The 14,952-nt window shown below is 41.8% G+C and overlaps 1 protein-coding gene across 1 annotated transcript in view; it reads right to left on the reverse strand.

Annotated features, from left to right (window-relative positions):
• Positions 1-14,952, reverse strand: part of POLN (DNA polymerase nu) — a 157,144-nt gene that overhangs the window by 79,719 nt on the left and 62,473 nt on the right. Inside the window, 3 exon segments of the mRNA XM_039468501.2 lie at positions 4,540-4,605; positions 5,593-5,646; positions 6,914-6,970. Coding sequence (XP_039324435.2) covers positions 4,540-4,605; positions 5,593-5,646; positions 6,914-6,970 — 177 coding nt within the window.

The raw sequence follows: 14,952 nt of genomic DNA on the forward strand, positions 1-14,952 counted from the left end.
ACACCTTCACATGAATTCTGGTTGCTCATGCACCAGGAGATTCCCAGCGCAGGAGCCCCACGGGTCGCCAGCGCGACTCCTGTGACCGTTGAGGCGGTTTTGCCGGCGCCTCGGAGCGTCGGTTCTTGGTGCAGAGTCAGAAAGGCACCATCAATCTTAACGCCGCTGATTTGGTCGGTGCAGTGGGTTGCTCAGATTTCGGCGCTGAGAATCAATAAGTTGGACGTCCACTCAGAAACCCAATTACAAAGACGGTGATTATAAAGACCACAGATGGATAAATCTACAACGAAGGGAAGGAAACAGCCAAAAAAGGCTGAGAATACCCAAGATCAGAACGCCTCTCCCTCAGCGGGGGATCCCAGTTCCTCATCAGCAACGAAACAAGGCTTGATGGAGAACGAGTGTGTTCCAATTACAGAAGCAGGCTTCAAAACGTGGATAATAAGAAACTTCTGTGAATTAAAAGAACTTGTGCTAACACAATCTAAAGAAACTAAGAACTTTGAAAAAAGGTTTGACGAAATGTCAACAAGAATACAAAATTTAGAGAGGAAAATAAGTGAATTGATGGAACTGAAAAACACAATACGAGAACTACGTGAAGTATGCACAAGTTTTAACAGCCGAATTGATCAAGCAGAAGAAAGGATATCAGAGGTCGAAGACCAACTCAATGAAATAAAACAAGAAGACAAGATTAGAGAAAAGAGGATACAAAGGAACGAGCAAAGTCTCCAAGAAATATGGGACTATGTGAAAAGACTTAATCTACGCTTGATAGGTGTACCCGAATGTGACGAAGAGAATGAATCCAAGCTGGAAAATATGCTTCAGGATGTTATTCAGGAAAATTTTCCCAACTTAGTAAGGCAGGATAATATTCAGCTCCAGGTAATACAGAGAACACCACAAAGATATTCCTCAAGAAGAGCAACTCCAAGGCACATAATCGTTAGATTCACCAGGGTTGAAATGAAGGAGAAAATACTAAGGGCAGCCAGAGAGAAAGGTCAGGTTACCCACAAAGGGAAGCCTATCAGACTCACAGCAGATCTCTCAGCAGAAACCCTACAAGCCAGAAGAGAGTGGGGACCAATATTCAACATCCTTAAAGAAAAGAACTTTCAACCCAGAATTTCACATCCAGCCAAACTAAGCTTCATAAGTGAAGGAAAAATAAAGTTTTTTGTGAACAAGCAAGCACTCAGAGAATTCATCACCACCAGGCCTGCTTTACAAGAGCTTCTGAAAGAACCACTACACATAGAAAGGAACAAACAGTATCAGCCTTTCTAAAAAATACCAAAAAGTAAAAAACGTCAATATAATGAAGAATTTACATCAACTAATGGGCAAAATAGCCAGCTAACATTAAATGACAGTATTAAACTCACACATATCATTATTAATTCTAAATTTAAATTGACTGAATTCCTCAATTCAAAGACAGGCAATTTGGACAAAAAACTAAAACTGTATGCTGCATCCAGCCCCATTTCACATTCAAGGATACACAAAGACTCAAAACAAAGGATGGAGAGAGACTTACCAACCAACTAGAGAGCAAAAATAAATAAATAAAAAGCAGAAGTTACAATTTTTGCCTCTGATAAAATAGTATTTAAAGCAACAAAGATCAAAAGAAGCAAAGAAGGACATTATATAATGATAAAAGAATCAATGCAACAACAAGAAGAGTTAAAGGTCCTAAATATACACGCACCCAATACAGAAATGCCCAGACATACAAGACTTATAAAGAGACTTAGACTCCCACACAATAATAGTGGGAGACTTCAACATTAATATTAGACAGATCAATGAGACAGAAAATTAATAACGATATCCAGGACTTGAACTCAGATCTGGAACAAGTAAACGTAATTAATATTTATAGAACTCTCCACTTTACACAGAATATACACTCTTATCAGTACCACATCATATCAACTTGGAAGTTTAAACGAAATGTTGGTTGGCTCCTTGTTTGTTGCTCTCTTCCCTCATTTTCCTTCATGTCTCCATTATTGGGGACAATTGTAGGCATACCCATATTTGGACTGCATTCTAGCCCGGGCAGCAAAGCAATACCCCCATCCTCTCTCCCTCTTCCTTTTTCTCTTTCTTCCTCTTCTTTGTTCTTTTTCTTATTATTCTTTTTCTCAAAAAAAAAAAAAAAAAAAAAAAAAAAAAAGTGGGCCTTTAAGATGGGGCCTTTATAAAAAATAAAAATTAAAAAATTAAAAAAAAAGAATCCCTGGCCTCTACCAACTATATGCCAGTAGCCTCTCATTCCCTCTAGCTGTGATAACCAAAAAAAAAAAAAAAAAAAAAAAAAGAAGAAGAATAGCTATTAAAAAAAAAAAATGATACAATGGACTTTGGAGACTCTGGAGACTCTGGGCAAAGAGTGTGAGGGGGTGAGGGATAAAAAACTGCATACTGGGACAGTATGCTTGAGGGATGGGTGCACCAAAATCTCAGAAATCACTGCTAAATAACTAATTCATGTAACCAAACACCACCTGTTCCCCCAAAACCTATTGAAATAAAACACAAATTTAAAAGTAAAAAAAAAGGAAAGTTTCTACTAAAAAAAAAAGAAATATCATGTTATTTGTATAATTTTAAAAAGCCATTTTAAGTATGGCAAACCAGAATATAGATCTTAAAAAGTAAAAGGCAAAAGAAAACTGGAGAAAAATAATTCAACATTTTATAAAGAGTTAATCTTTATTATATAAAGAGTTTTTCCATATCAATAGGAAAAAATAAACGTCCTCCAGAGAAATGGGCAAATGACAGGAACTGGCAATTCAAAGAAGAGTAATTGCTTTATGTAGTCAACCTCACCAAATATTTAAAGAAATGGAAATTGAAAAAACTGAGTCAGGAAAGTAACCAAAGCAAAAACTCCTTGTGTTGGAAAGGATTAGGAGACCAAGCAGTTCACACACTATGTGGTGGGAATGTTATTTTTGGTGAGGAGGCTAATTTGGCAATGTAAAGCCTTAAAAATACATATAAGCTGTGACTTAGAAATTCTATCTCTAGGAAATTATGCTACAGAAATCAACAGAAAAAAAGTACCAAAAATGTTTATGGTATTGGTTATGGTATTGGTATTGCTATTAAAGTTGGTATGGTATTGCTAAGGTAAAGGACAAGTGTGTTTATGGTATCTCTACAAAGTAATTAAAACTGCAAACAATCTAAATGACCATCAATAGGGGTAGCCATTAAATGGAATACAATGCAGCTGTTAAAATGATGACAGAGACTTCCAAGTCATGGCTGAATGCACATGTTTTGTTTATATCCCATCTTTCCAAACATTCAACTGAAATAACAGAAAAATAAACAGGTAAAATTAGAGCATCAGTGAGAACCTGGGAGGAGTGCTACTCGCAAACCAGACTTTTAGAAACCTCTGGAAGAGAATAAAAGACAGCAAGAGATTAACTGAAGATGTAATGGAAAAAGAAACTTATAACTCCGTAAAAGCAAAAGCAAGGACTTCTACAAAAAGTTTATCAGCAGAATTCCTAAATTACTCCTAGATAAGAAGTATCAACTAAGAGAAAACTCCAGCAGTTGTGGTTGGTTGAGAAATCAGCCCAAGGGCAGGGTGGCAGCAGTGCCTGCATTCAGAGGAGATGGTAACATTTGCTTATTCTGTAAACCTACACATACTTGTATTTATTTACCATGAATATATATTTATATTTATATATGTTAGTGTGTACTTAAATCATTCATGTATTTAATTCATATATTTAAATCTAAATACAGATTCAAATCAATATTTATTAATGTATGATATCGAGAGATGTTAAAATAAAAAAGCATGATATAAAATAGCATGGCTTTATTTTTGTAGAAAAAATTGTATTTTATAAATATATGTGCTTAGCAAAAAACGTGGAAAGGTAGACACCAGAATTCTGCATGGTGGATAACAAGGGACTTTTTATTAGTTTTTATTTCCTTTCTGTATTTAAGAAACTTTTCTGTAATGAGAAAATGAGTCTTTTTTAGTTCAAAATATAGACTCATTTAAAAAGTTAATTGCTTTAAGTGTTATTAAAGCTACATCATAAGTTCAAGGGCATTTAAGGCTTTTTTTTTTTTTTTTTTTTTCATCAGAGATATAGCTTCAACAAACACCAAAAACTGGAGCTGGTCATCATAGCATCAGATACTTTAACACATTTCTGGAAATCAGAGAAAACCTGCCTGGCACAAATTTGAAAAGGAAGATAGGGGAGGGGTGCCCTTTGTGCCCTCACACTGGAGTGCATGGGTTTCTGGGTGTGAAGCCCCCACCCCTTGCTAACTCAGCGCTTCATGAGAAGAGCACCCCACTATCTTGTTCTCCCACTGTGTTCTCAGAATAAACAGAATAAAACACAACATATCAGTATGAAGTCCCCTCTTGGAAACAGAAAGTGCACAGGAAACACATATGGAGGCAAAACCTCAAAAGCAAGGTATGGAAAATGGCGTTTAACAAAGACAGTTGTTTAAACAACTTACAGGATGCTTGGCTGAAAGTCTTCCAGTCACAGTTCCAGTCTGATTCCATGTAGAGGAAATGGAGCCCTGTATTAGTTAAGAAAAATCAGTGTAAACTCTGGCAATGCTATATGAGGTCAAGAACGAGGCAGAGCCTCCACCCACAACACACAACACTCGCTGCTCCTCCAGAGGCCGACAAGCTGCTGGCCCTAAACTTCCAACCCCAAAATGTCCTTGGGGTTACGACGCTCCTGACGTGTGATCAGGGAAGGGTGAAGAAGGAAGCTTCCCCGCCCCATGTAGGAACTGCAGCAGGACTTGACATCACTTACAATCCTGTGCATGGGGAGAGGAAGGGCTGTTGGGCTGTGGGGAGTGTGGTGTGGGCAAGAGGTGGGACTGTGCATCACATGTTCTGTCACTGGCTGTGTGAACTTGAATAAGTCAGAGAACATCCCTGGACTGCAGTCTCCTCAAGTCTGAACTAAAACAGTATCATCTTCCTCACACAAGTCCAGAACAGAGATGCAATAGTGGATGTGAAAGCAGGGCAGCTAGAGCTTCCACATGAACAGAGTGTTCAAGGCATAATGTCGACCTATGCTGCAAGGAGACCTAAATAATATCAACAACATGGTTCACAGTTTCAAGAGTATTAGATTATTTCATAATTTACTAAAATTACAAAGCTTCTGGCAGGGAGCGGTGGCTCACGCCTATAATCCCAGCACTTTGGGAAGCTGAGGTGGGCGGATCATGAGGTCAAGAGATCGAGACCATCTGGCCAACATGCTGAAACCCCATCTCTCCTAAATACAAAAATTAGCAGGGCACGTTGGCACGTGCCTGTAATCCCAGCTACTCAGGAGGCTGAGGCAGGAGAATTGCTTGAACCTGGGAGGCAGAGGTTGCAGTGAGCCGAGATCAAGCCGCTGCACTCCAGTCTGCATGACAGTGAGACTCCGTCTCAAAAAATAAAAAAAAGAAAAAGATTACAAACCTTCTGTATGTATCTGAGCTCATACATAAACCACAGTCCTAATCATATTATCTTTCTATAAAGCTTGTTACCTTTTTCATGCAAGCTAGTAATCCGTCTACAAAGGTTGACTTGATCTTGTGAACCTAAGGTACAAAGACAAGAATAATCATTTTCTTTAAGTCTTTTTTTTTTTTTTTTTTTTCTGATAAGGAGCCTCACTCTGTCACTCAGGCTGGAGTGCAGTGGTGCAATCTCAGTTCAGTGCAACCTCCACCTCCTGGGTTCAAGTGATTCTCCTGCCTCAGCCTCCCAAGTAGCTGGGATTACAGGCGTGCGCCACCACACCCGGCTAATTTTTATATTTTTAGTAGAGATGGGGTTTCGTCATGTTGGCCAGGCTAGTCTCAAACCCGTGACTTCAGGCCATCTGCCCACCTCAGCCTCGCAAAGTGCTGGGATTACAGGCATGAGCCACTGCACCTGGCCTGTTTCAGTCTTTAAACACGAATGGTGTGAATGGTGTTTCACAGAGTGCCAGTCATGTGCTACTACTATCACCTTAGATGACTCTGAGAGGACCTGGAATGACCTTAGGATTAAACAACACTGACCCACAGAGAAAGATATCATTCCACTCCAAAAATACGTCTAATTTGGGTATATCTTTACCAGAAAAAAAAAATCTATTAATTCTAGAGTCATTCTAGATTTACAGGAAATTTGCAAAAATAAACAGATAAATACCCTGAAGCAGTGTCTCCTGTGGTGGCCCCTTTACATCACTGCAGGGAGAAAGGGCCAGGCTGGGGCCAACATGCTCCCTCATAGCTGCCAGGCCCTCAGGATACAGTAGGCCATAGGCTCAGTGAATACTAGGACCTATGCTGTGGGCAGTGGCAAAAGCTAAAAACATGGTTCACAACCAACAGAGAACTTCTGAAGAAAATGGCAGGTGTATGAACAGAGAAATAGGAAATAGCCAGGGGAGGGAAGGGGGCCGCTCATGAAATGCCCAGTAAATGTAAATGCAAGACAGCAAAACACTGCTATGGTATAGCCTTGCCAGACCTAGAAGCCAGGAAAGGGGTTGTGGGAGAATTCTGGACTAGGTGCTGCTGGGCGTCTCATGCACACTGCTGTCACACAGCTGTGGCGTGCACCTGCTTCCTTCTGATTCTTCATTGTCTTCTTCCATTTATGACTCCTGAGGTTCACAAGTGGGGCTGATTGCAGACTTGGGTAAAATCACATTGGGGCACAAGTAGACGGTGCCAGTACAAGGTTAACCTGACAAAACTCTTCCCCTGAGAACACTGGGAGGGCTGCGCCTGCCATTATGGATTTCCGTTGAAAGACACAGGGCCATATGGCTCCCCTTCACCACCCTTTACTTACAAAAAGTTAACTTACCTGCCTGTATTCCAAAATTATCTTGGGTAATGGATGAAGGTCTCGCAGAGCATTTAACTAAAAACAAAGATAAATACCACCAATGTAATTCTTTCATTTTAACATCTTAAACACTTATTTTAATCTGAAGAAAGTCCTTGTAATAAATGGTCTAATTGAGCATATTTTTCAAAATAAAGATGCATAATAAAGTTTATCAAGTGTCTTAATCCTAACCCCTTACAAAACCATTCTGTTGTCTACATGGGCACTAAAAGCACCTCAGACAAGCTTGGAAATAAGACTCCTCTTGAGATTTAAATGATGAAATCTAAATCTAGAGTAGGTAAAATCCTACGTCAGTGCCTACAAATGTGTAACTCAGTAACTGCCTAATTTCAGGAAGGAGTAATGGATTATGAGTTTAAAAATTAACTTTAAAAATCAAAATATAGCATACTACAAGAAAGTACAAGATAAAAAAAAGTACAAGACACTAAGAAAAGTCTGTTAATTCTCACAAAGTGAGCATACTTGTTAAGCACCAGGCACAGCAAGCAGTGAAACATTCCAATTTCCCCAGCAGGTACTGGCTCCTTCCCCAGAGCTAACCACTACCTTGACTTCTACTACCACAGGCTACCTGTTTCCTGTCCTTTGTCCAGTATTATTTTTTTAGGGCTCATCAATATATGAAGCAGTATTTCATTTATCTGCACTCCTGTGTAGTATTCAAGTGTATGAATGGAGAACATTATCCATTCCACCTTTGATGAATATGTGTTTTTTTTTCCACCTTAGGGCTATTATAAATAATGCTGGTACAGAGATTTTAGTTAATATATGTGCACAGTTCTGTGGAATACATACATTAAAAAGTGTGAAATTACTGCATCAACTTTAGCAGAGATACTGCTAGTTCTCCAAAGTAAACATACCTGTTTATACGCACCTCAGCAAAGCACGAAGGTTCAAGCTGATCCACATTTTTGCCAATGCATGTCATCACTTGTGCTAATTTTACGTGTTTTGGTAAATGAGACATGATCTCTCACTGCAGTTTTAGTTTGTATTTCCCCAGTGACTAACACTGTTGGACACTATTCATATATTTATCGACTAATTGTGTATCTTCTTTCATTAAGTCCCTGTTTGTGTCTTTTGCTCATTAAAAAAATTGGTTTGTATAATTTGTTATTCTAGACAGTTTTTTGGTCAGTTACATTTATTGGAAATATCTTCTCTTCTTCTATGGTTAGTTTTTTTACTAATTTGTTTTTTTTTTTTTTTTTTTTTTTTTACAGAAGGTCTTGCTCCATTGCCCAGGCTGCAGTGTAGTGCTGCAATCATAACTCACTACAACCTCAAACTCCTGGGTTCAAGTGATCTTCCTACCTCAGCCTCCTGAGTAGCTGGACTACAGGTGCACACAACCATGCCTGGCTAAGTTTTTAAAATTTTGGCAGAGATGAGGTCTCACCATGTTGCCTAGGCTGGTAGCTGGACTACAGGTGCACACAACCATGCCTGGCTAAGTTTTTAAAATTTTGGCAGAGATGAGGTCTCACCATGTTGCCTAGGCTGGTCTTAAACTCCTGGCCTCAAGTGATCCTCCTGCCTCGGCCTCCCAAAGTGCTGGTATTACAAGCGTGAGCCACGGCATCTGGCCTTTTCACTTATTTAATGGTGTCTTTTCATAATTAGAGATTTTTAAATTTTATTGTTGCCCAGTGTATCAAGCTTTCCCTTTATGGTTGATGTATTTGCTGTTTACCTATCTCAAGGCCTTAAATATATCCTTTTATTATATCTTCTCCAATCTTTACTATTTTGCTTTTTATATTGAGATACACAATTCACTTGGAATTTGTGTTTGTATGTTGCATGAAACAGGTCAAGACACACTGGCCGCATATCATTTATGAAACAAGCCCTCCTTACTCAATGCTTTGCAGTGACACCCCATCAGACACACACTCTCACTATCTCTCTCTCTCTTTTTGAGGCAGGGTCTCACTGTGTCATCCCATGCTGGAGTGCAGTGGTGCCATTTTGGCTCACTGCAACCTCCACGTCTGGTTCTCAAGCTATCCTCTTGCCTCAGCCTCCTGAGTAGCTGGGAAAACAGGTATGTGCCACCATGCCTAGCTAATTTTTGTGGTTTTTGTAGAAATGAGGTTTTGCCATGTTGCCCAGGCTAGTCTTGAACTCCTGGACTCAAGCAATCCTCCCGCCTTGGCCTCCCAAAGTGCTGGAATTACAGGTGTGAGCTACCATGCCCGGCCCGATTTTCTTTATTATTATTATTATTTTTTTACCTTTAAGCTCTGTTGGACTTGATGTTTGTGGATTTTCTATGTTGGTCCATTGGCCTATTTACTGAACCTTGAGTCAAAATCAAATGGTATTGCTTAATTAATTCCTAGTAATTCCTATTGCTTTCTAATTAGTCTTGATATCCAACAGACTATGTTCTTAAATAGTGCTTTTTCCCTCCAAGATTATTTTGGCTCTTCTTAATTTTTAGCATTTCCATATAATTCTGAGAATCAACTTTTCAATTCCTACCAAAAAAACTCCTGCCAGGGTTTTAATTAAAATTGTTTAGAATCTATAAATCAACTTGGGGGAGAAATGATTATATGATTTTAATGTAATCGTGTAAACCACTAAAGCATAGCACTCTCTGAATAAAGACTGAGAACATGAGTTATGGCCATAGAACATTAACAGTGGGCGGTATCTTGCCTCAGTATAATCCAGAATTGAGGTTTTCATAGAAAAGCATGAAATGCATGAAATGCATGAAAATACTTAGCAAAGATGAAATGCATGAAAATACTTAGCCAAGAAAACAGCTGAAGATCATCCAGCTCCCCTTATCTTGATACCTTACTCACAAAATAACTTTCTAACCAATAGTCTCCCAGTACGTCTTGACTTGAGCAGCCTGAGAACACTGAAAAGAAGTAGGTTTTGATTGCACAAACCGTGTAGGCGCACTGAGTGCTGGCTGAGGGCCAGAGGCGGAGTGCCGTCAGCTGCCATGGCTCTGCAGGCTCACCTACGCTCTGCGCTGGCTGCAGACACCACATCCTTCTGACCTCCCTTCTCACTCTAGTATCCCGCTGGTGCCTCTTCTCTCTCTGACCTGTAAGTATCAGTTTCTCAGAGTTTAACTCTGTGGTTATCTATGCTGGCTGCGTATCGCCATCAACAGGGAGCTTCAAAAACAGGCCCATGACGAGGCTCCCCCACTCAATTCTGACTTTCGGGGTCAGTTGTGGGCCTGGGCATCGATGCTTTCAAAACCTCCAGGCAGGGCAGAGGACCATTGTCCCAGGGCAACTTTAGTAAAAACCAGCTGGCAGCTTCCAAGTGTGTATTCCCAGCATGGGACTTGCCTTGAGCCCCGTCCCACAGGCCCAACTGCTGTTTTGTGACATGGCACATTGATGTCTCACATGCATTCTGTCCTAACATATCCACAACTGAACACTTGACCTCCCCCTCCATAAACAGTTCCTGTTCCAGTTTTCCCTGAGTAGTGGCTGTATCTATTTGCCCAAGTGCACAATTTAGAACTCAGAACTACTCCACATGCTGACTTTAGTTCCCACTCACATGAACTTATCAGAAGGTCCTTTCTGCTCTAAAAATCCATCTGCTTTGCTCCATTTCACTGCCATGACTTGGACTACAGTGACAGCCTACTAATGAGTATCCTCTATTCTCCAACCAGCTAAAAGAGTGATCTTGGCCGAGCACAGTGGCTCACACCTGTAATCCCAGCACTTTGGGAGGGAAAGGCAGGTGGATCACCTGAGGTAAGGAGTTTGAGACCAGCCTGATCAATATGGAGAAACTCTGTCTCTACTAAAAATACAAAATTAGGCAGGCATGGTGACGCATGCCTATAATCCCAGCTACCGGGTGGGGGCTGAGATAGGAGAATTACTTGAACCCGGGAGGCGGGAGGCTGTGGTGAGCCAAGATCATGTCAGTGCACTCCAGCCTTTTGCAACAAGAGCAAAACTCTGTCTCAAAAAAAAAAAAAAAAAAAAAAAAAAAAAAAGTATCTTATAAAAACATATCCAACACCTATTAAGATGGTGAAAATCCAGAACACTGACACTGCCAAGTGTTAGCAAAGTATGTGGAGCAGCAGGAACTCTCATTCATTGTTAGTGAGAATGCAAAATGGTGCAGCCACTCTGGAAGACAGTTTGGTGGTTTTTTTCACAAAACTAAATGCATGCTTATCATTTCATCCAGCAATCATACTCTTTGGTATTTGCCCAGATAAGCTGAAAATTTATGTCCACATAAAAACCTACACACAGATGTTTATCACGGCTTTATCAGTAATTGACAAAACTTGGAAACCAAGATGTTCTTCATAGGTAGATGGATAAACTGTGCTGCATCCATACAATGGAATAGTATTCAGTGCTCAAAAGAAATGAGCTAGCAGGCCATGAAAAGACATGGAAGAAACTTAAGTGCCTACCACTAAGTGAAAAAAGTCAATCCAAAGAGGCTACACACTGATTCCAATTGCATAACATTCTGGGAAAGGCAAAACCGTGGAAACAGTAAAAAGCACAGTGGCTGCCAGGGGCTGGAGGGAGGGAGGAAGAGGCAGAGCACAGGGTTTTTAGGGCAGTGGCCCTGCTCTGTATGATGCTGTAATGGTGGATGTATGTCATCATACATTTGTCCAAACCCATAGCATGTCTAACACCAAGAGTGAACCCTATACACAAGAACAGTCCAAGACTATATTGTGTAACTGCAGACTCCGGGAGATAAGGAAGTGCCAGCGTAGGTTCCCTGATTGTAACAATGGTAGCATTCTGTCGCGGATGTTGATAGAGGGGAGCTTGTGCATGTGTGAGGACAGGGAGTATGGAACAGGGAGTATGGGAACTCTTTGTACTTTTTGCGTAATTTTATTGTGAACCTAAAACTAAAAAATAAAGTTGTTTTTTTTTTTTTTTTGAGACAGTGTCTCACTCTGTTGCACAGACCAGAAGGCAATGACATAGTCACTCCTCAGTGCAGCCTTGAACTACTGGGCTCCAGTGATCCTGCCACCTCAGCCTCATGAGCAGCTGGGACTACCAGCATGCACCACCACACCCCGCTAATATTTGAATTTTTTGTAGAGACATGGTCTCCCTATGTTGCCCAGGCTGGTGTTGAACTTCTGGCTTCAAGCAATCCTTCTGCCTTGGCCTCCCAAAGTGCTGGGATTACAGACATGAGCCACCATACCTGGCCATTAAAGTATATTTTTAAAAAAATCTAGTATCACAGTTGCTCCCTTACTTTTTTTTTTTTTTTTTTTTTTTTTTGAGGCGGGGTTTCGCTCTTGTTACCCAGGCTGGAGTGCAATGGCGCGATCTCGGCTCACCGCAACCTCCGCCTCCTGGGTTCAGGCAATTCTCCTGTCTCAGCCTCCTGAGTAGCTGGGATTACAGGCACGCACCACCATGCCCAGCTAACTTTTTGTATTTTTAGTAGAGACGAGGTTTCACCATGTTGACCAGGATGGTCTTGATCTCTTGACCTCGTGATCCACCCGCCTCGGCCTCCCAAAGTGCTGGGATTACAGGCTTGAGCCACCGCGCCCGGCCGCTCCCTTACTTAAACATTCGGAAGGCTACCCATTTTTTTCTAAAGATCCACATTCCTCCCCATGATCTGCAAAGCATAGCAGAATTGGGTCCTTGTTCACTTCTCAACCCCATCCCTCCCATTCCTCTCAGTCACAAGGCTCCAGCCTCAGCCCCCTGAGCAGCCTAAGCCTTTCCCAGTGCAAGGCCTTGTTCTTATTCTTTGCATAGGCACTTCCTGATCTTCAAGCTTCAGCTTATGCATAATTCCTTAGGGTTTTCCTGGACCACTCAGTCTAGAGTGACCTTAACGGCTCTTATCCTGCTGGATGGTTCTTGTAATATCTAATTTTAGGTGTCAACTTGGCTGGGTTATAGGATAACTAGACAGCTGGTAAAGCATTATTTCTGGGTGTGTCTGTGCGAGTGTTTCCAGAGGAGGCTGCCATGTGAGTTGGTGGACAGAGCAGGAAAGATCTGCTTTGATGTGGGCAGGAACTATTCAATCAGCTGTGGGTCCAGTTAGAATAAAAAACGGAGGAAAGACAAATTCACTCTCTCTTCTGGAGCTGAGACACCCTTCTCCTCCTGCCTTTGGACATCAGAACTCCAGACTGTCCAGTATTTGGAGTACACACACTGGCGACACTCCAGGCCTTCAGCCCTGGACTGAGAGTTACACCATCAGCTTCACCAGCCTAAAGCTTTCAGGTTTGGACTGGACCATGCTATCAGCTTCTCTGGGTCTCCAGCTTGCAGATGGCCTATCGTGGGACTTCACAGCCCCCAAAACTATGTTAACCAACATCCCTGACAATCCCTTCTCAAATACCTATCACCTGTGTCTGTATTTGTATCTGTATCTGTATCTGTATCTGTATGTGTCATGCTGGTTCTGTTTCTCCAGAGAACCCTACTATAGTTCCTCACTGGAATACACAGTCCATGATGATAAAGACCTTTTCCCTACCAAACCATAAACGGTGCCTAACGCAGAGCCAGGGCCACAGCAGTGTTTGCTGAATAAAACAGGAAGGGTATCTGTTATGCTCATTGCTGCATCCCACATACTGGATGCCAGGCAGTGGGGTCAGTGCATGCACAAGACCTGGAGACCCCATCACTTCAGTTCGTCGAGGGGTCTCAGAAGCCACTTCCAGAGATGATGAGTGGCTGGTCCAGGAATCCTGACCCCAAGACTGGACCACTTTCCCAGAGTTTGAACTCCCTATGATGCTCTGAGAACATGTGACTTCACTGCAGAAAAAACACCAAAGCTTCCTTCAGTGCGTTAGGAAGGAACCCTTGTTCCCCACTCGTCGCGTGCCTACTGAGGGGAGGGAATTCCCACTATTCCCCAGCAGAAGTGAGTGGATCAGCTTGGCACCACAGGACTCGAAACTATCCTGCACATATCCTGCTTCAGCCCATGTGGAGCATCTGAGAACCCTGAGGTGAGTGTCAAAGAACTGACATTGCATAGATCATGTTCTCTTACCACACTTCATCTAATTTAGAAATCAAGGCCAGGCACGGTGGCTCACACCTGTAATCCCAGCACTTTGGGAGGCCGAGGTGGGAGGATCGCCTGAGGTCAGGAGTTTGAGACCAGCCTGGACAACATGGTGAAACCTCGTCTCTATTAAAAATACAAAAATTAGCTGGGTGTGGTGGCAGGCACCTGTAATCCCAGCTACTCAGAAGGCTGAGACAGGAGAATCACTTGAACCCAGGAGGAGGAGGTTGCAATGAGCTGAGATCGTGCCACCGCACTCCAGCCTGGGCAACAAGAGCAAAAACTCAGTCTCAAAAAAAAAAAAAAAAAAAAAAAAATTAGAAATCAGTAACAAAAACTAGCTGGGAATCCCACACACATTTGGAAATGTTAAGACATACTTCCAAAGAACTCAATGGTCAAATAATCATAACAGAAATGAGAAAATATGTGGAGTTAAACAATGAGAAAAAAATAGTACACCTCAAAACTTGAGGGGTTCATTGGTGATTTCGTGAGCATCCACCATGCCCCAGGCATTATACTAAGCACTGGGAATATCCCAGGCACAGATAAAGTTGTGCACTGTTGGGGCTTCATCTAGGCTGGGGAGCTGAGCAGCAGCAAATCTGTGTGTGACACCTAGGAAACCATCAAACGCGGATTCATGGAGGAAAAGGGCAGGGAGGGACAGGTGCCGGGGTGGGAGGAGCCACGACACTCACCAAGGCCTCCGGGAAGGGGGCAGGAAGGATGGAGAGAAGTCATGAGAAAGAATCTGAATATTGCATTTGGCCATGTACCTGTCACAAGCTGATCTTTTTACATGCACTAATAAACAACCTGACTTACTCAGTTAAATAAAAGAGTGAGGCTGGCCAGGCACAGTGGCACTCACACCTGTAATCCCAGCACTTTGGGAGGCCGAGGCGGGCATATCACGAGGT

The sequence above is a fragment of the Saimiri boliviensis genome, chromosome 3 (assembly GCF_048565385.1).
Source record: "Saimiri boliviensis isolate mSaiBol1 chromosome 3, mSaiBol1.pri, whole genome shotgun sequence".
Lineage (NCBI taxonomy): Eukaryota > Metazoa > Chordata > Mammalia > Primates > Cebidae > Saimiri > Saimiri boliviensis.